The sequence below is a fragment of the Chroicocephalus ridibundus genome, chromosome 5, assembly GCF_963924245.1.
Source record: "Chroicocephalus ridibundus chromosome 5, bChrRid1.1, whole genome shotgun sequence".
NCBI lineage: Eukaryota > Metazoa > Chordata > Aves > Charadriiformes > Laridae > Chroicocephalus > Chroicocephalus ridibundus.
In genome coordinates this window covers 297,027-318,680 of record NC_086288.1, presented here as the reverse complement: position 1 = coordinate 318,680, position 21,654 = coordinate 297,027, and the positions used below count along the sequence as shown (strand labels likewise).

At 42.9% G+C, this 21,654-nt stretch overlaps 1 protein-coding gene and 1 long non-coding RNA gene across 5 annotated transcripts in view; one reads left to right on the top strand and one right to left on the bottom strand.

Moving 5' to 3' along the window:
- Positions 1-1,030: 1,030 nt before the first annotated feature.
- Positions 1,031-19,833, bottom strand: LOC134516109 (uncharacterized). Of its 2 annotated transcripts, none has more exons than XR_010071222.1 (3): positions 19,600-19,833; positions 15,221-15,385; positions 1,031-2,507 (listed from the first exon to the last, which is right to left on the bottom strand). It is a non-coding gene; the product is annotated as an uncharacterized LOC134516109 (long non-coding RNA). The 2 variants fall into 2 exon arrangements; XR_010071221.1 differs by lacking the exon at positions 1,031-2,507 and adding an exon at positions 3,763-6,171.
- A 187-nt stretch (positions 19,834-20,020) lies between these two features.
- ANKRD17 (ankyrin repeat domain 17) overlaps positions 20,021-21,654 on the top strand; it is an 89,894-nt gene continuing 88,260 nt past the window's right edge. For all 3 annotated transcript variants that reach the window (XM_063335513.1, XM_063335512.1, XM_063335514.1), the window contains exon 1: positions 20,021-20,533. In XM_063335513.1, the coding sequence (XP_063191583.1) occupies positions 20,174-20,533 (360 nt within the window). In that variant the 5' untranslated portion in view covers positions 20,021-20,173. The remainder of the gene's footprint in view (positions 20,534-21,654) is intronic.

The window sequence follows — 21,654 nt, the reverse complement described above, 5'->3', positions numbered from 1 at the left end:
GGTGTGGAATGGGTACCAAGGAATCTGAATCTCCCAGTACCTGTAGCTCTGTAGTGGAACGATTTCATGCAGATTTCATGCAGGTCTGTGTCAGTAAACTGGAAGTGATACTTCTATGCTGTATAAGACTGTATCTCACTCCAAATTTTGGGATGCATACCTAGGGTAACATCCAAGAGGAAGGCTGCTCAAGCGGCCACGGGCTGATTTGAGCGCCTTACTTGTTAGGTTCCCTTCTGGTTTTCTGTGGGTACTGCTATTCACCAGGATTCAGAAAACTGTGTAAACATTTGCAAGAGCCGTCATTTCATAATTTTTGCAATTCCTCATTTACGCTGACGTCTTCCTGAGAATAATCTCTTAATTAAGCACCGTTCTCTAACAATTTTTTTATTGATTTGCCCATAACCTAGGAGATCAGACACAGGAAGAATTGTGAAGTTTGCACAGAGTGCCAGGACATGGAATAGAACTGTAATTATTTTCCAGAACCTGGAAATGAGGGGCTTAAAAAAAAAAAAACAAGTATAAGTTTGGATGCTTACTGAGTGCAAAGTGATGTAGTTCCACAGTGGGGAATATTATGATTTACTTTTAAAGAATTTCTCTCTCTGGTGGCTGGATGTCAACCCACCCAACTATTCTCAGTGCGTTGCTGGAGGTCGTGCTCTGCCCTGCAACACGTTGCTTCCAGTAGCAAGTACCCACCTGGTATAAGTTAGAGAGAGGTCTTCTAACACTTCCTTAGTCCTTAAGCTTCCCTTTTCTACTCTGTTTTTTTCTCAAGTGGGCAGTTTTACCACAACTCTGTATTATTCCTACTGGGAGTAGTTCGAATAATTCATTTTTCAGTTTTCTGGAAAAGTGACAAAACAAACAAACTAACAAAAAAGACTTCACTTTGTGTCTGAACTTGAGTTTTTAAACGTCTTAAATAAATTCAATGAGGTGTCAAATATTTACAGGCAATTTTTATTTAGAAAAATGTCAGGGCAATGCATTTTGTCTTTCAGAAAGACCATTCTGTTCTCCATGAATAACCACATAAAACTTAGATGGGTTTACAGAATAGTTTGATACAATGAAATTTGTACTTAGCTGCTGCTTTTGCAAAGAAGTTTTGCATTTTCCCAAGTCTGCTCCTGTTATCTTTGTAGGTGAAACACAGCCTTCTTGTTAGTGATTTAAAGGAACAAGGCTCTGTTTTGGCAAGTAAAGGTTATCTGGATAACTCTTACATGAAGCGTGGTGGGGAAAAGCCAAACTTGCAGAAAAACACCCCTGTTTTGTCATAATGTTAGAAATAGGGATTATTTTCAGGTGCTTGTAGCAAAATCCCAACTTTCTGGAGAACAATGGGAATTGTGATGACACAATCTGGACCTTTCAGAACTGTGCTGCTTTAGCCTAACAAAATCCCAGGGAAAAGCTGGTTAAACACTTGAGTCTGTAATTGGCTTTACTGACCATATCCCTCTGTCAAAGAAGAACCCATGGCTACAACACGGATCTCTTGATTAACCTGTAACCTTCAGAATGCCTCAAGATTGCCTAGCATTTTTTCGCGCGGTCCCTTAAATGACTGACATTCAGATACCTCAGTGTTCTGAGTTTGCAAACTTCAGCAAGCATTTTGTGTTGATATAAATGGTGATATAGGGAATGGTGGATACAGGGGCTTAACAACACTTTGTCTAAGATCTCCGATAGAAGGGATGCAAAGAGCTAACTCAGGAATCTGGCAAGCACCTTCTGACCCAATGAAAGCTACTGTAAAAATGGAATATAACTTTCCTACCAACGTCAGCTTGATTTACTTGTGTCTTGAACCTGTGTCTCTGCAAATCTTAACAGAGCGTTCAGTGAGATATAAACACACATTCAGGTGTCTCGTTGATAACCATAAAGTGACTGTAAAATGCAACCAGACATTGCCCAAGCCAAAGTGGTGAAAAAAGGTGGTAGTGGTAAATCATGCCTTAGCAGAGGTCTTCAAATGCTCTCAGCTAAGGACTGGGAGGGGAAAGTATTTTCTGTTACACTGAAATTTAGCACAAGAAAAAGTCTTGATATAGAACGTCGCATCTTGAAAGCTATCTGGAATTTTCCCCTGCAGCATTGTGCAGTGTTAGCAAGAACACTACTGGTCCCCTAGAGTTAATATGTAAGTTTGTAATACAGGGTCCATGTTTATTTCTAGATATCTTCTGTTGTCTGTCCTGTACTTCATGCCAACATTTCATATAACTGCTGAGAGATCTGAACTCCAATGCTGATGTTTGTTTAACGATATTAAATATTATACTGGGCTTCCTGTTACTCAATTCTTCCATACCGCATTGAGTACACTTTCAACAAAGTTGTCCTGGTATTACAGAAAGGGACATATCCGTTGCATTTTAAGATGAATGCATTTTCACGCACATGTATGTCTAAAGGTACAGATGGTAATTAGTGTTATTTCAGATGTGGAGGACCAAAGGACAGGAATTCCAAGAGTAACAGACCTGGAAAAAAAAGGACGCATCATTTTTAAATATTCCATCATACAATGCTGTGCAAAGTGAAAGAGTTGATACAAAGGGAATTACTTCATTCTCAGACCCCCACTGGAGAAATACTTTCAGAGACACCTCTTTAACTGACTTCTGTTTGCATATGGGCAGGCTTCATTTTGTGCTGTGTGCTCTCTTAAGCTGGATGCAACGTAATCAGTAAGGATGAAGAGATGCCATGGTAGAGCCATAGCTCTTAAGGAATTTCTGAGCCATGAATTTCACAATAACACCTCCTTTATCAGAAAAAACCCATCCATTCACCTCTGTGTTCAGGTGGCTTGCACTTGAAGGAGATTGCAGGAGAGTGGAAAGCATTCAAAAGTTGAAGGGAAAGCTGTTCATATTTCATGGGAATTCATGTTCCTACTGAAAGTTACACATATGTGGATCAAAATGTACTAAAATTGCATGAGACTTTGGAGTAACAAATTTGATGTATGTTCATAAGAACAACTGCCAGAGCACTTTTGGAGAGTAAGTCCTCTTCAAAGTGCTCTCTCAAAAAACAAAGACAATTAGTAACCCTCTAATTTTGCGGCCCCTGGTTTTATTTACTGCTGTTTCTTCTTTGTTTTGAAGATCAAAAGTTTGTTTGCATGAATGGACCGTGACACATACACCAAACCTGGAGACCTTTACGTGCCAGGATCACACCCGCTGCCAGTAACCACAGTTCTGTTTGGGGGGTGGTTTTTTCTTTGTTTTTTTGGCTTTTTAAATATCTAATGATAACACGAAGGAGGGCAGCCAGCTAGCGATTTTTTTTCTTCCTCAAAATGAAAAATAGCCTTCTGCCAAAGTGGATGGAACCAGCAAAAAAGCACTACTTCTCTGCATCTGTCTGCAGGCGCAGGTGAGATAATGCTGAAAAAAGTGTCGCCACCTCCTATTTCCAGTCCTGCACCTACAGACATGTGGCTTAGCTGTTATTTTTTCCCTTTGGACAGTTGCTCTTTTTTTAAATAAATGTAATTATCACTATATTTCAAAATAATTGTCTGTATTTCTGGACATGTGGTCAGGTACCAGTCTTTTCCTGCCCAGGTGCATTATGTTTGCTATTCTTATCACTGATGTTTGGCTCCCATGTAAAACAAGTCAAACATCTCAAACAGACATATGCCTTTTATTTGAACAGAGATGGACCCATAGATATAAAATGAGCAAGAAGGCCCACCTGATGGGCAAACATAAACGTGGAAACGATGCGATCGCTGTAGCTGAATAGGCAGAGACCTGCTAAGGGGTAGCTAACAGCATTCCAGGACAGGGCATATCTTCTGGGCACATCCTCAGTTCTGATGCGAAGCCATGTATCTGGGGTGATGAGCCACTCCTCCAGAGTTTTATGGAGTTTTCTCTCATTAAAATAAGCATTTTTAAATCGGCCAGAATGACTGTCCATTGAAATGCTACGTTGCTTTGCCTGCAGTAATCACTGCAGCAGTATCTGACAATATGTATCACTTCCAAACCCCTAGATAATGGTTTAGGATAATGAGAGAATTTCTGTGCGTTCCTAATGTATACTGAGCTCTACTGGGAACGTTGCACATTTCCAATGTCTGGCTCTGGATGTTCCTATGTATGACATAGCTATTTACCAGGTCTTTCATCTCTCTTATAGTTGCCTGCATATGAGAAATCAAAATGGCTCTAATGTATGTTTTCAAGAATAACTTTTCTGAAGAGTATATGTTTAATATATAGTATATTGCTTATATATGATGCCTCTTTTGTTTATGCAGATTATGCAGATCTTCCAAGTATCCTTAGGATGCTAGTAGCAATTGTGACCCTCTGGTCAGAACTTGTTCTTTTAAGTTCCTGCCTTCAATCTCCTATATAGTTGCTTTAAATGATGCTTTGCCTTAGGAAGAAAAATGCATTTTTCATAGCTTTCTCGTCGCGATTGCTGTGTGAGAAATCATCTATATGCGTCTCGTAGTATCTCAGTTTTAGCTCTGCTATTCCAAGAATATCAGGTAACAGTGTTCTGGGGGTGTGTAATAGGGTACTTCATAAATATGCCTTCTAATTATTTACAGTAGTTTCTGAAGACTTTCCTTCCCCGCTGTGCTGGTGGCGCTTATTACACATGCAGGTGATGGTAAGATACTTTATTTGCGGGGAGGTTTTTCTGTGGGTATTAGTAAGATTAACGTGAAAGCTCCCGGTTGCCTTATTTCTAGAAACAATGTCCCAATCCCCATCTTGGCAGCAACATGCTGTCTGCTCGTGCACGCTGCAGAATATCACTGAATTTCAGAATGGGCTACCCCTGCTCTTTGCTTTATTGTTTAGATGAACTGCATCTCTTGCATTTCCATCTTCTACTCACCCTGGGGGTTTATATACACTAGTCTAACTTGGAAAAAAACCTATGTTAAATATTTTTTAATGAAGGCTTTGATACGATGTAATAATATCTTTTACATGTGGCATATCTTCTCTGTTGGTTTCAGCTGTTAAAAGCAAGCTGTGGGTAAGTCAGCAGGTAAATCATGGATGGTGCAGCAATGAGCCAGAAATCACCTTGTTCTTCCAGCTTTCCTGCTTACGCTGATAAGAGAGAGGAGATCGAGTTCATGCCTTGCTATACTTCTTGCTATACTATCTTTACATCCAAAATATTCTCAATATAATTTCAACATTAATCTATGAAGTGCTCGAGTCCTGTTAGTGAGTCTTGTTGCCTGTCCTGCTTTTCAAATCCTGTACGTTTGATCCCTGGGGCATTCTACCATCCCTACCAATTTGTCTCAGGAAATCCAGAGTGTGGTGATGTAGCTGTTGTCCTTATCAAGAAACAGCTGCCAATGTCGTCCTTTGGCAGCAAGTACAAGAGCGGTTTTGTTTTGCCGTGTGAGGTAATACCTTACCGATAGTACGTATTTCATATTGACTCCTCTATAATGCATTAAATTGCTTGAATCTATCCAAGTATACAGCCTTCAGTGTTTAGTAAGGGCTATCAGCTGGCAAATTTTCTGACTTCTCAGAATTAGTCTCTTTTTTTCATGTCCCCATGCCTTTTTTTTCTGTCAATACAAGTAAGTAATCCGCAAAGCAGATGACGTACTGGCTTGATCATTTTATCCATTTCTAGTTATAAGGTCCCTCAAAAAACCATCAGAGTGATGTTTTGGTCTCAGTGAAGTGCACATCTAATTACAAAATAGTTGTAGGAAAGAATTACCCTGGGTGCAGCGTTACTCAGTTCATGCAGTCCTTACCAGAAAGAACCTTTAGCTTCAGTACTTTTAATAAATTTCTTTGCTGTGCCATCTGGGATTTAAATTGTTGCGGTGGTGTGACTGACGTTTGTTTCATGATACAACTGTCGGTGGTGATCTTTTTTCTTCCTCTTACATAATTCTCTGGAGGCCTTTGGAATCCAGTACGTTCACTTGTGCCCTAGAAACTTTTTGGCACTCAGTTTCCAATCTCCATGCTGCTGCCTGAGCTTTGCGGCCTGTGTTCTTCTGAGTTTTATGATCCACCTATTTTTGTTGTTTTGTATCCTGCTGATGTCATATCTCCACAGAAGCTCACGTTCTCAGCGGCTGCTTCCATTCTTCTTTAAGGTGCCATTTAAAAACAGTTGGCATAGCTGATAGATGTGGAATAGCATAACAAGACATAACATAGCACAACAACAATAGCATAACAAGAACTGATTTTGTTTAAACTCTATTTTAATTTCTGTTCTTTGTTTCCCACCGATTTGGATGTATTTTTCATGCGTTTTCCTGTTTGATAAACTATTGTTCAATCTGTTCTACTTATGCTTACGTTTAGCTGCGAGCTGCTTTGTCTGTTTCTAACCATCCTAACAGGTCTGCTGTAAGTTCTCTGAAAATTCTCACTGAGAGTCTCTGGTTCATTCTTTTCCCCAGTCTGTCTCCGGCATGGCTATTTTGTTTCCGATAGCTAATAAACAGCATTCAAACCCAAAGAAATTGTTGGTGGCACTGTGCCTGGAAAAGTGCAACTGCAGTCCAGTGTAGCTTGATGGTCTTTGGCAGTATAGGGGAACCGCTCAGTGAACACAGTTCAGTCAAGAGCCAAAGTTGAAAGCTTTTGTTTGGCAAGAGATTGTTAATATTTTTTTCCTAGTTTTGACATAATGCAGAAATGTTTGAAGGGTTTTTTTTTTTGTTTTGAATTCCTTTAAGTTGTTTATCTGTGAGCTCCAATTTATAAAAAAACACGGCTACAAACTTTTTGTAAGTGTAAGCAGGTGTATTTGCTAAAATCAGAAGAAAAGCATGTTGAATCTGAACGAAGGATTCTGGGAGCCATTGATTTTGTTCCCAACTTGAAATGCTAAGTAAGAGTTGAAAAAATTGCTTTATGTCTAGTGGGACTACAGGACTTCTGGAAAATTTCCGAGATTTTACAGGGACTCCCCCATTCCGCAGCTGACACGCCCTGATGTTACTGCATCACTGACAGCCTTTGCCCCTCGGCAGTGCTGACACTCTCACTTTGTCTTATTTTTCGTTTAGTTTCATCATGAACTTACAGTTTTCCCATTCCGGCCTAAGAACTGCAGAGTTGATAAATATTTCCTCTTTCATGTCCATCCCCATAGAAACAGATTACGCGTTGCTTCTATAATCGTTCTCTGATTTGTGCCTGTTTTTCTGTTACGGCTTCTGGATTTTTTTTATGTTGTTTTGTTTCTTGGAAAGATACTAGTTTATCTATGTGAGACAACTTGTAAATGTTCAAGCATTAAGAAGAAAAAGACAGCGATAAAGAAAAAGACATTCTCATTCTTTCCTCCATTTCTGAGTAAGCAATTCCTGAAGGGAAAGCTCTCACAACTTTGATAAATGGGAAGATAGTTATTTTAAAAGAAGCCCTGGAGCAGGAGTGGTGTTTCCCACTTCAAATATCCTCTACTGCCTTTGGAATGTCCTTAGCTAAGAGTCAGGGTCTGAACTGGCACCTGAACAGGAGAATAGAAGTTTGTAGAGCCATTTTATGTCCTTGTCAATGGGGGAATGTTTATAGTGCAAGAGAGACGGATAAACATGTAGAGAATAATCCTTTCAGTCCCATATGTGCTGAGCAAAGCTCTATCACGGTTGTATTCAAAAATATTGCTCCTTTCATCACTACTATCAGAACCCAGGTTTTCAATTTCCCCAAAGCCAGTATCTGGGTAAAGGCAGGACTCGCCTCCTGCCGTCACAGCAGGGAACTCTGAAACTCTGCAAGCAGAGGGGTAAGGATGAGGAGGAAGAAACCAGGTCCAGAGCTCTGCAGCCCGCCAAGCAGGCCTGCTCCTGCTAGCACTGAGCCTGCTCCATTCTTTCAAAGCAAGCAGGTTAATAGATTTTGAAAGTTGGCACTGTCATTTACTCACTGACATAAAAAGATAATCCACTTCTGTATATTATTCTGCTATAATGAATTCTGAGGCTCCATGAATTAAACGTGAAGCTTTCTGTCCCCACAGGTGAAATCCAAAAACACAGTGAAATATTTCAACATTTTTTTCTTAGACTCAGAAGCAAAGTTCAATTAGTCAAACCTAAGCATGTGTACTCTTCTGTCTGAAAAAATCAATTGTTTTTAACAGCTAAAAACTTTTCAAGCAGCATTCAAACAGACCACATTTATTAGGTGACCTCTGGCTTGTAGTTCCAGGTCCAGTACTACCTTAAACGTGAATCAAACTCCCAATGACATTATCGGCATGTAATGATCTCTTAGAAGGCAACTGGATTTGCATCAGCAGCAAGAAAAAGTTGTCTGTCTTCTGGTTGCCATTTTCCTTCATATGGTCTCCTTTGCCTGTATCTGTTACAGGATAGCATGTAATACTGGAAACCTGTGATTCCCAATGTTAAGGAAGTGACTAAAAGTAGTATGAAACTGAGGAAATGTTGCTTGTTTGGTTGGTTTGGTTGGTTTTTCTTTAGAGTAGTGCTTGCAAACTCTGATTTTCAAAGGAGACAAGTGATTTGGGGTACCTAACTTGAGAGCTTTCAGGAAGACTTGATTTTAAGAGAGGTTCCTCGGTACATTCCAAGAATCAGAAAAATTTCATCTGAGAAAAAATGTGATTAAGCTTAGCAAAGATCTGTATGGTTCACGTAGTACATTTAAATAAGTAATAAAAAGATTGGTCCAGTCACATCAAAGAAATTAAAAAGAGGCACCAGATAGATCTGTGGCTTTGCAAAGGCTGAATAGCTGTGTTGTTTTTTTACTAATTTGAATGCTAACCCGAGAATTCTTCTCAAGTCATGAAAAGAAATATTAACAAACTCTTTGGACATGAAGCTTTTAGTGTTGTCTTTTGGATCAATTAGCCAGTGACTATACTCGCTAGGCCATTCCTCTATACTGCCCTCCAACCCCACGCTGACAGTCCTTGACATTTGCTTTCTGTTCAAATGCCTTCTATTCTAATAGCAACAGTGGTTCAATGTTGCCAATCAGGCATACTCATAATCTAGCTATAGGTCTCAAAAATAAATCATGACATTAAATGTCAGGAATTAATTTAGAATTACCCTTATCTGGCTCCTGCGCTTTTAAGTGAACTTAGGTTTCTGACTTTTCTCCATGGCTATGAGTGCTGGAAATACAGAGTGGGATTTGTTTTACTAAGCTTCAGGTGTCTACAACACAGACACGCAAGCTATTCTCACTGCAAAGAGACGCTGGGCTTCCTTTAGAGTTAGTGCAGGTCTAGTCAATACAGCCATGGACAGAAGGACTCACAAGTAGGTGCCTGATTTAGAAAGAGAGGAACCTGCCCTGTGTCCCTTGAAGTAACAAGGGGGATCCCCCCGTCCCTGTTCATAAAGAGCTAGTCATGTTACCACATTTGAATGTTATATCTGCCTCCTGTGTCTTAAAAAGTATTTTTCATGGTTGCCTAAGTCTGCCAGATTCCTGGCTCCCTGGGAAGGGAAGTTGGAAGCTGTGCAAATTATGTATTGAACCAAATTCTCACAGTTCCTTCTGGCAGAGCGGAGAGCCCGGTGCTGAGCCAAGACCTAGGACTCAGCTCCCCGTGTAAGAACAGGAAGCCTGAATAAGTTGAGAGCCTGACATGAACACAAGTCTCACGGTCTCCAAGGTCCTGCTGCACGGTCGGGCACTGTAGCCTCATTGCTGTCAGCACTCTAAGAGTTTTGGGATGGATGTTCTGGCATCGCAGAACACTGATGTTCTTGGCCCATTTGACTGGGTGCCCCAAAGCTAGAAATCCTACAAGCACAGGGTTTAACCTGCAGGTTTGTTAAAGCCAATATGGTTCTATAGGAAACATAACCTTTCATGAAATCCAAAGTTATCAGAACTCTGATGCTTCCAGTGCAACATTTTGGATTCAACTAATTGACATTTTACGTGAAAACTGTGCAATAAATAGGTAGACGAGGTCTAGTTTATGTCATAATGGTTGCTTGATCAGAAATATCATCAGTGCATCTTTGCTGCTGCTGAAGACAACAGTAAAACTCCTAACAGGAGTCTGAGCTATGGCAGCACCGAATCCATGGGAAACGACCCTTCTGAATGCATTTGTTGTCCCCGGGGATGGTGTTTTGCGATCTACAACGAAAGCAGGTCAAGAAAGAGTGACCGTTTAAAATGTTCAAACCCTTCAAATGACAAACATCTTTTAATCTGCTAACCCTGACCTATGCCCAATAAAATTTCAAAACAAATTAACAAACTACAACGCTACTACCCTAGAACCGGTACTCAACTATGAACTACACGGACAAATGCCCATTTCTCAGACTAGGAATGACAGAGTCCAGCTACTATGCCTGACCTTGATGTCTCTTCTTAGAGACCAAGACTGGCTCTTAGCCTTTTAGAGTGATTATTTTCCTCTTCAAACTTCTAGGAAAGCGCAGATTAGATTGTATTAGCCTCAGTGACACTCTCAGACATGTAAGCCCGCTCCCACTCATGCACTTAGGTCATTTTATCTTGCCACCCACAAAAAGGAAACTTCACCATCAAGCTGGTCGTAAAATTCAATACAGAACGATGTAACATTGGAACTAAAAATTATTGTGTGGAGAAGGTGGAAAATTAGACTAGGCTTCCCAAGGAATTTCTGTGTAGTCTTTTTTTTTCCCCAAAGAAAAAGAAGATTATTTTATTTGATTCCTGGTTATCAAGTAGGCAATCTACCTACTTCCAATTCTGAAAGAAAAATCAAGTACTTCCTTCCTCCTTTTAGTACATAAGTGCACTTTAAGTTGGGCAAGGACAGATTTAAATGAGACAAATCAGAGACTCCTGTCTATTGGGCACTGATATTGCCTAAGCAGCTATTTGACAACTCAATAAGGTTATCAGGTCCTCAGTGTAGGACTTTGAAATACGTTCATCATTGGCCTAATTCAGATCATGTCGAAGTCAGTGCTAAAACTCGCCTGACTTCACTGGAAGCGGAGTTAGATAAAACTGTGTGCTTTCGAAAAGCTCATTGCTTATTTACCCCAGTTGCGACCAGAGAACTGGATAGCTAAGAAAAGAACATGAGAAACTACTGAATAATCAAGCAATAATCAAACTTTTTTTGAGTAAAGTAACATCTAAAATCACAGCTTCATTCCTGTCAGGTCAAAATTAAAATCAACAATATATGCAAGGTTAAAATCCAACAGAGAGACTGGTTAGCAGGAATGGCGCAGAAACAGTTTATTTTACACAAGTGGATACGACTGCAAGTGGGAAGCTGTTCTTCATGCAAAAGGCTTTTTAGTAGGCCCTGGTTTTGGAAGGCAGGGGCTTAATTTACAAAACTGCCACGAGATATCATATCTTGGATCTTTCCATACGGACTTTAGAAACTCTCTACAACAATTTAAGGAAGTTATTTCACACTAAATGCCACAAATATATTTAGTCTGGTTAGAGGAAGAGTAGGAAATGTCCATGTCACACAGCAAAGAATTAATATGGGTTTATGGGTTTAATTACCTCCTGCATGTGAGGCAACCCACTCAAAACTGCAGATGAAGAACAGATGAAAAGGCTGTTACAATGAGCTGTGGGAAGAGTACAGGCTGGGAGGAGCTCTGGCATAAACGCAAAAGGCACAAGTATGGACACAAGCGGGTCTATCTCCGGTCAGAGAAAGCTACTATGTGTCCTGAAGCACACAGGTACCAGCATTGGGTAAGAACCAGTCTGGATTAAGATGCAGCAAACCTTTTCAAAGTCCTCAGGCGGGAGAAGCATGCCACCTACCGTTACCTGAACTCTTCTGCACAGAGAGGCCGTGGACTTCAATGTTAAAAAACCCGTAATGTCCCCGAGGGCAATGAAAGGGCTATTCTTTCAGCTAATCAGAGACATCATTGCTACAAGCTATTTCCATTTAGTGACTAACTATTCCAGGATAAAAAGCCTGTGAGGTGTTTCTCCTTGGAAGAATAAGAACGCCTCAGAAACATCTAAAACCATCTAGGTATCAATTATTTGTGCTAGTTTGATGGTACTGCAGCAGTCAGGCCATACTATTACAGCAGGATACGAGTTTGCTTTCTGTTAATTGTACTTTCTTCCCTCTTTTATTCAGGCTGCTGTAAGTAGAAACCACTGAATCTATAATTGCACATTACAGGCAGCTCAAAACGCTCAGACCAATACTGCTGGAATAACCCTGCAATATTTGTGGTCAGGACTGCCTATCAGAAAGGATCTGTATGGTACCAACAGAGAAATCCGGAGGTGCCGAGAATGGCAGTGTTCTTAGGAGGCTGAGCTTTTTTATACTTTCTTCATTTAAGAATGTTGCAGAAATGTTTGCTACTTTAAATAGCTAAATTCAACAAGCATCAGACGATGATATTAGGAGCATGACATGTCAATGAAATGTATAAAGATGGTGCATCTGTGCAATTTCCCTTTTCTTATTGGGCTGGCAGGACCTTTGGCATTCTGCTGTTCACCTAGGAGCAGCCTGACGGAATAAGGCTCCTTGAAGAAATGTTGTCCATTCTTCAGTATAAAATACCACTTCAGTATCTCAGGATTTTATCAATTTTTTTTCTTAGGAAAAAGATTTAAAGAAATGTAAGCACTGTTACTCTATCTGAGCTGCACTGTGGCTAGCAACCACTGATTTTGCCTGTATTGTTTTCTACAGGTCTGCAGAGCCCGCGATTCACAAACCACGCGGCTCTTACCTGTCCGTTTCTGTGAATACGCACGACACACACAATATACAGGTAGTTAATGTCCCTGTCGTCACAACATCTGTTAAAAATGTGTTCACTAAGGGACTAAGGGATATCTTGAGAGAAGTGGAACAGTGTGTAGTGAAACTATCATTCATATCCATAAATCGCCTGCATTCACTCTGGTAGCAAAAACACTTAGCTTCCTCTTGTTTGGCATTGGGGAATCCACACAGCAGAAGATATTTGTTGAACATTGAGGAGAAACCACGGTACAGGGAAGCATATGATTTTTCCTTTAGCTCTGAATCATCACAGTTTCTTTTACAGTTTTACTTTGTATTTACCGTTCAATGGAAAAAATATTTTTAGGACAGATATGTTTAAGAATCAAATGCTTTAGTAAAATTTCATTTCCAGAATGTTAGGAAGAGTTTTGTCATTCATGGCCCTCAATTCTGACTAGTTTTAGAGGAAGACGGATTCTGGCTCCCTCTACTGTGTCAAACCGAAATAACAGAAAGATTGATCTTTCCTCTTTTTTATAAAATCTGTATCCCAGCCTCCCCATAAAATAGGAGATCAGGAATCAGCAACATATAGCTGTTGAAAAGAAGTGCACTGAAGCGAGGACAAAATGGCAAATAATATGAGCCAATAAGTAGAATACCACAAGGCAAAAAGGCAGGGAAGGTTCTGTTTTGAAAAACAGAGGCTCCAGAAGATCCTAGCGGGGGTTAGGTAATTTTAGACGACTGAGGGCTTTTAGACAATTTTTCTAGTTATCATTTGAACTCTGCAAAAAATGTTTTTCTTCCACTTTACACACCTATTTGAGAAATCAAAGAAATTTCTTACATTGCCTTCACTGAAACCAAGGTCTTACAAAGTTTTACACAGAGATTCTCACCCCCTTTCTTGTCTAGAGATAAACTAGCCTGGTAGTATAAATATTTTGTAGGCACACTTTATATGAAGATAGAAAAGTAACAGCTTGAACCTTGTTGTTCTGCATGCCAGTGAAGGCTGCTTGCATTAAGATATCCTGAGCGGCACAAAGAAAAGCAATTTCAAGGACTAATTTCAGAACTAATCAATTGTTTACTTAAAAAGTGGTTACTATAGAAATTATCATTATGGACTGGCAGGACTCAAGCAAAACATAAAATGTAAGAAATGTTTAACCTCCTAGCTGATTCTTGTGTAGTCTACAGATGATGCTGCCTTAAATGTTAGTAATAAAAAAATCCCAAAACATTACTTTGACAAGTAAACTTTGATACTGAAATACAGGTGGTTTTGGCATGAGAGGCTGCATTCACAGTTTTGGATTACAGATCCATTATACATAAAATACACAAAAAACCTTCTCTTTATCTTAAGATTTCTCTTGGGTTTATTTTATTTTTATTTTCTACAGCACTTGCAGAGACTCAGAAAGAAATCCAGGATCTCATCCAGATGCTATTTGCCTCAATTGGCCATGGTATTTTTCAGTTTTATACTCAAAAAGGGTAAATGTTTTTAAAACACGTGAAGCAAATTAGGAACCTGAAACCCACTTTCAAAAATCATTTATCCATGTGAAAACGTAAGTCTCGCAGAGTACTAATAAGTTTTAGGATTCCAAGTGCTTAAACCATTTCTAAAATAACACATAGATTCCCAAATGACTAAATATATTACAGAATAAACATCTTTCTAGCTTAACACTTTAGGTCAATTGTTAGATAATCATCCCTTTAGAATTTCAAGTTCAAAATACTATTATATGTTGCGTAGTAGAGAAGGGTATAATACAGGGACTAGTTTGTAAAGCTCACTATGAAAAATACAGAGTGCAAAATTACATCAAAACCTTAATTTTAATACAAAAGTTATTGCCTCCTGTTGTCTCATGAGGCTTGGGATGCCTGCCTAATGCCTGTCTGGGGCCATCAGTGTTTCAGCCCAGTCTTCTGTCAGAGTCAATCGTCTCGTGTCACCTACACTGTACACAGATTTCTCAAGTGTTATTTGAAATTGTAGCCTTTTGCTGGCGGTACTCTTACAGGAAGACCGTTTCCAAGTCTCATATCTCTTAAGTAGAACTCTGAACTTCCATCCCCAAAATAGTAGCAGTGTATTATATATCACTATTTACTCTTGTGCTGTTATTGTAGTTTTAACAATATTTAAAAGGTATTGCTTTCTGGACCTTTTTTTACTTTCCCAATCCTCCCCGGGAAGAAGTGGTCAAAGCTGGCACGATGTATTACGGTTTAAGGACAACTATCATAACATGTAATATCAGTATCTGAGATGGAATACAAATCATTTTGAAGACATTCAAGCAGGATGTATATGTATTTCAAACAGACACTGATGTGGATAAGCGTAGAAAATGCCAAAATCACCTGGCTCACCATGCCAAATAGAGGCAGAAGTCACTCCCAAATGGGCCTTCATACTGAGTGTATTTGAGTGTTAGCATTAATGTAAATATTTTACCTTCTGCATATATAGAGGTGCTGTCCCTTGATGATCAGGGCTGCTGTAACTCTAAGCAGTTCTTCCAGACTAGCACCACTCTTGTTACATTCTGAATCTGTCTGGATTTCCTTAATTTTCTTCATTCAAAAGGCCACACCAATTGAGATGCTCACAGGAAACTTGCTGTAATGGAGAAATACAGATACTAAAAAAACGTAATTTTTTAGTAATGCCATGGCTGCATAAAAACATTTTTTAATCATTCTTTTCCACGTGTAATTTACAGTTATTAAAACTGAGTGTTTTAGACAAATCTTAAAACATGTCACAGAAAACGGTACTTCTCTGAATGCAGAGACGTTTATGTTCTTTTCCTTCTTTCTCCCTTAGACTTGGTCAGCAGTAGCTGCATAATTGCTGAACAACTTCAGTTTTATTTTTTCTGTTTAAAATAATTAATGATGGCCTAATTTTAGTTTATCTGAAGCAGTTCTATTCACAAAAAGAGAAAAATTGATACTGAAACTGCCTAGAGGGAGACAATGGGAAAAGATGGCCTTGTGGCCGTTGTAGCAGTCCTGAGTTTGGGTTAAAAATTCAAGAAGTTTTCAGAAAAACAAATACAGAGAGAAAATACCTTCACCTCTTCTCAAAAAGAAAAGTATTTCAGGGATTCAGAAGTGCCATTTCAGTGCATTAACAATAAAAGCTATCAAAGTTAAAAGCTAGATTAATTATCTTTACACATCAAGAATGAGACACCTTCTCTAACCCTTTTTTTCTCTCCAGCCCTCAACTGGTAATTTCAGAAGCTCTGGTTGTCATTCAGGAGCTCATAGAGAAAAAAAATACCTAAGAACTAAACGCTGAGTGCGAACAGAGTGTGTTTAGAGCTGCTGGATGGCATGGCAGAGCACAGATGCGCTGAATTAGCTGACACATGTATGAACTGGGAGGGAGAGTGTGCACATGTAAAATCAGGGCAGAAGGGCAGGTGGATGCAAAAGTCAGACTTCGGGGTGTGAAAATCTGCACGTTACATGTATGTGTGTGTGTATTGGAGGGGTTACTAAAACTCAAACCAGCAATAACTTTTTTCAGTTCCTGTACTAGTTATGCTTGCAAACAAAAGTCAATATCCCCACTTCCTGACTTTTGATGATGATACTGCTTCCAGCAGTTATAAATGAAACTGAAAGCAGATCCACACAGATACTTACTCCACAGCAGAGGTTTAAATGTGTGAATTGTCTTGTAGAACTTCTTACAGAATCTGGCTCACACAAGCAAATTTCTGAAAGCATTTGCTGGATTCAAGCCCCAGGTTTTCCCACTATTCATATCAAGTGTTTGCTGGAGTGATCAATAACCGGAAGGGAACTGAATAAATACTGAAGTAGCAGTCACAGATCAAAAGAGATAACGAAGGATTATTGTTTTTCTCAAGATTTCCTGCTGCTTTATGCTAGCAACAAAACCAAATGTCCAAAGTTAATCAGCCTCACAGACTCCCAAAAGGAAATGTATTTGTTAGGTATCACTTCCCTGACTCAGGGCTACACTGACTTTCCATGGCTATGTAATCCATTACCTAAGAGCCCTATGGGTAGGAAACACAGCTTTGGGTCATGCACCCATATAGAGACTGGGATACAAAAAAAAAAAATCTTAATTATTTCCTCTTTCATTATAAGCCCATCTTGATGATTACCATGGTATCTGCAAGAACGTTTCATTTTGGGTTCCTGAACTACAAAGCGCTCTTATGCACCCTGAAGTTTCACGCCTCCCCAAGGCGTTCTCTCATTCGAACCATCACACAATGGACAGCTGACTTTGGTTAGCAGCTTTTGCCCGTGACAAAAACAAAGCTTATAAGCCCAATGAATCTAACACCAAGTTTCTTCTCTAAAGAGCAAAAGTACTTTTATTGCTGTTGCGCTCACAAAAAGGCTCAAACTAGTGAGGCGGGTAGGGAGAGCAGGTATAAACTGTATGTTATAAAAATGGAGGAAAACGACTGGCTCTACACCGCAAGATTAGAAGGAGCAACTCTTTGATCAGAACAGAGGTCACCATCATAAAAGAAACTGAACAAATAGTCTGATAGGCCATGCTGCCTGTGCCAACAAAAGTGGTGTTTTGTAACCACTCTGTATGATTCAGGCCTTGAGAATACAATGCAGACTGATAAAATAATACGTCTGCTTTCATTAGCGAGAAACTGCACTGCATAGCTCAAAATACCCTTTCCAAGCCCAACAACTTAAACGGATACTTGAAGTAATGTGCAAATGTTGGAGCCCAGTATTTAAACGCAGATTTGTAACACAATTTAACTCGGCATTCCTGCAGCCCGGCCTAGATCAGCTCAGCGGCGAACCGACCCTTCGGTGCCATTTCCCAACCTTGTGCTGCACCTCCAAGGGACAGAGAGGGCAACTCCTTTCTAACAGCTTAAAGGGTAAAATCCAGCCCTGCAACTGCCCTTCCTGGATCCAAGCTGGTGAATTTGGTGCACTCAGACACTCTGTTCCTCTGCTGGGCTGCTTGTGCAGCCAAAGAAATCTGAGATGTGTCTTGTTTAAAGACATCAGTCACCTCTTGGATCAAACAACGAAGACTAGGTCACATTTCCAGGCTTATCACTTGAAAAAAGTGACACCCTTTTCACACGCACACCATGAATCTCAGGTGGTAAGGCTGAGATTACCTATATTCACTTACAATTCTGTTTTCTGATTGTTGTGATTGCAACCAATAACAAATACTTAATTTGTGCTTGTATCCTGCTATAAATCATTAAAAAATCAATGTATTTGACATAAGAGGACAAAGGTGTTGTTCTCGTGGATGATCTGCCGTCATGCATCTTGCACTGTTTTGAGATTTTTGTGCAGTCATACCAGGAAGTAGTAGTAGGTAGGTGGCTGGAAAATTCAGTTTATTCCTCCTGGATCACATCAAACTGTCATCTACAGAGGTGTTTATAAATGTATTGTTCAGTTTAGACCTCGTACCTGAAGATTAGAGGTCAAGAACTATAGTTATAGCCAGGTAACTTAGAAATCATGTAACTTAATAGTGGTGCTGTTCCGACTTATGCAGTCCGTTTATTAAGAACATATAGAGGCAGGTAAGAGAGGTAGATTTTGGTGGGATGTAAGGAACACAAAGATTTGTGGAGAAACCGTGTACACTTGCTTTCATGATGAGCGTTAGTTCTTGGAGAATTTTTTAAAAAACCAATGTTTCACTTCAGAGGTGCTGCAGACATGACTGCTGCTTTCCAACATTATCCAAGTAAGACAAAAGACAAAACTTAAGAGTAAAGTAATCAAATCATGACAGGCTCTTTGCATTTCTTTAAAATATAAGTGGAATAGACGCTATTGGCTTGAAACACCAATTCCAAAACATCCATAGTGTACCAGCGCGTTAGAGCCATTACCAGTCTTTACAATCATGTGTTTCTGTGGTTACAAACATTTTCCTCATTGATGTCCGTCGGGTCGAAAAAAGCCTGCCTACATTTAACTGCCACAAGACCTTTGTTACTGCAGGACCTCACACGCATCAATGTTCCATCAGTGTTTTTCCAGACAAAAAACCCAGTTCATAGAATCACAAAATAGTTAAGAGTTGGAAGGGACCTTAAAGGCCATCTAGTCCAACCAGGGACACCTCCCACCAGCCCAGGTTGCTCCAAGCCCCATCCAACCTGGCCTTGAACCCCTCCAGGGATGGGGCAGACACAGCTTCTCTGGGCAACCTGGGCTCACCACACTCACAGCAAAGAATTTCTTCCTGAGATCTCATCTCAATCTCCCCTCTTCCAGTTTAAAGCCGTTCCCCCTCATCCCATGGCTCCCCTCCCTGCTCCAGGGTCCCTCCCCAGCTTTCCTGGAGCTCCTTTAGGGACTGGGAGGCCGCCATAAGGTCTCCCTGGAGCCTTCTCTAACGCAGTTCAGTATTAACATCCCAAGTACGCGTTAGGGATGAAATTTTGTCTGAGGTGGGGGGTCTGAGGAAGGAAACTGGATATAGTGACACAGTTAAAGAACGTAATTAATGTGTATGTTCAAAGCAACACAGGCATCTTGATGTGTCCTACTTTTTTAGTGATACTCCACTAGCTTTCTTTTACAACAGGCCTCTGGCTGTTGCCTTTGTGTGCTCAGTGCCCAGCGAGCACGCCTTGTACGGAAGAACATCACTTGTAATTGGGAACGTGTGTACTGAGGTGCCAGGACGGTGCGAGGTAAGGCCGTAGCCACCCGCCCGCCATCTCCCGAGGAGATCACCGCGCCCTGCGCCCGCTCCCACACGCACCCCCAGAGGCCGGCACGGCAGAACTCGCTCCACAGCGAGCGGTGCTTCACGAGGCCCCGTCTTACCGCTCTCCCGCCATTTACTTTGCCGAAGTAACAACCTCGGCCAGCAGCCACACGAGCGGCCCGCCCGCCGCTTCGCTCCGCCTGAAGCCGCCCTACTCTCTTCTCCTAGGGGCGCGGAGCTCCCCCTCGCTCGTTGCCCCCGGCCCATCCCCGCTGAGGGCCGGGCCCGCCTGAGGGCCGGCGGGGCGGGGCGGCGGCGCTGCGGAGAGCTGAGGGGGAAGCGGCCGCGCGGCGCCGCCGCGGCGGGTGATGACGTCGGCGGCGCTTCCGGCGCCGGGGCGGTGACCGAGGCACGCACGGAAGAGGGTCGCCGCCGGGAGGCTGCCGCGACGGAGCGGGCGCGGGCGGGGCGGCGGAGCGGGGCGGGGGCCGCGACCACCGGGCGGCGGCGGCGGGGCGAAGTGGGGGAGCGCGGGGCGGCGGCTGAGGCGGGAGAGGCGCCCGTTGCCGCTGCTGGAGGCGGCGACAAGTATCGCGAGAGGTGGCGCGGCGCCGGCGCTAGAGGTGACCGAGACAGCGGCGGCGGCGGCCCCGGGTGCCTCCTCCTCCTTCCTCACCGGGCGGATCGGCGGCCATGGAGAAGGCGGCCGGCGCGGCGGCGGCGGTGGTAGTGGAGGGAGGCGGTGACGGCGGCGACGCCGGCAGCGCCACGGCCGGGCCCGGTCCCCCGGAGGGGCTGAACGGCGGCGCAGGTACCTCACCGCCGTCGTGCCCACCCGGGGCGGCGGCGGCGGCGGCGCCGCGGGGGCTGGTGCGGGTGTGCGACCTGCTGCTGAAGAAGAAGCCGACGAAGGCGAAGCGGAGCGGGCGGGCCGGCCGGCCGGCCAGCAGCAGTGAGAGCGGCGGCGGCGGCAGCGAGAGCAGCAACAACGGCAGCGAGGAAGAGGAGGAGGAGGAAGACGAGGAGGAAGAGGAAGAAGAGGAGGTCTCCGAGGTACCCAGGGGGGTCCCCGCGGGGGAGGGATGCGGGCAGGGGGCCGCTGGGCCTGGTCGCGGAGGGAGTGGGGGGCGGGATGGGGGGCCGATGGCCGGGTGGTGGGGCGGCCCCGGGGGTTGCCCTACTGATCCGGTTTCATAATTCCTCGCCGCTCCCGCCTCCTCCGCCCCCGCCTCCCGCCGGGCCCTGCCGCAGAGGGAGGAAGGGGGCAGCACCGCGCCGCCCGGCCTGGCCTCATGGCTGGGCCGCGCCGGGGCACGGCGGGAGGGCCCCGCCGCCGGGGAGGCTGGGGAGGGGGCGGCCGGTGTGTCCCTGGGGCGGCGGGGTCCCATGGGGAAGGTGTGGAGCGGGCCCGGGGGCTCCCTGGGAGCCCCAACCGGAGGGCCTAGTGTGGGGCACGTGTGGGGTTCTTTTGGGGGCGAAAGGCCCCAAAAACGGTGCAGGCGGCCATCGAGGCCGTGTGGTGTGTCCTCACGTGCCACGGTGGAATTGGGGCGGGAGGGCGTGAGGGTGGGAATGCCGCCGGGCGGGGGCTGCGGAGGCAGGCCTGAGCTCCGGGCACGCTGCTGGAAAGCTGGGTGCCCAGGTGTGGGAATAGATCGTCTTGGGGAAAAGCAGGTGGATTTCGGTAAAGCGGAGGCTGCCTCAGAGCCCTGGGCCTTCTGCTCCTTCTTGGACACCTTCTCTGAACCCCGCAGTAGCCACCGCTTCAAAGTAATCCTGAAACAAGCCCAAGGAAGCGTTCTTAACTCGTGCTTGTTTAAGGTTAGGTTTTTCAGGTAGGTATGGCTGGAAGACGCCGAGCAAGACTTGAAGCCCTTTCCTTATTTGCATATATATTCACACCGAGTGGCTTTGCTGAGTGCTTTTAATTCTGTAACCTTCTAAGCTGGATGTTCACTTCTGCTTTTTTTCAGTAGCGTCTTCAAAAAAAGTCCACTTCAAGTTCATAAGCTTTGCTTTGAAGTTTATTTCTTGGCAGGTTGTTTTTTAAGTGGTATATCTACTTTTGTGTTAGAAAGTAAATTGAGCAGGAAGAATGGGAAGGAAGAGTCTGATATGTTTAAGGAAGGGCTGGGTTGAGATGGTGATAAGTTTTTCCACAGTTAAGAAGCACT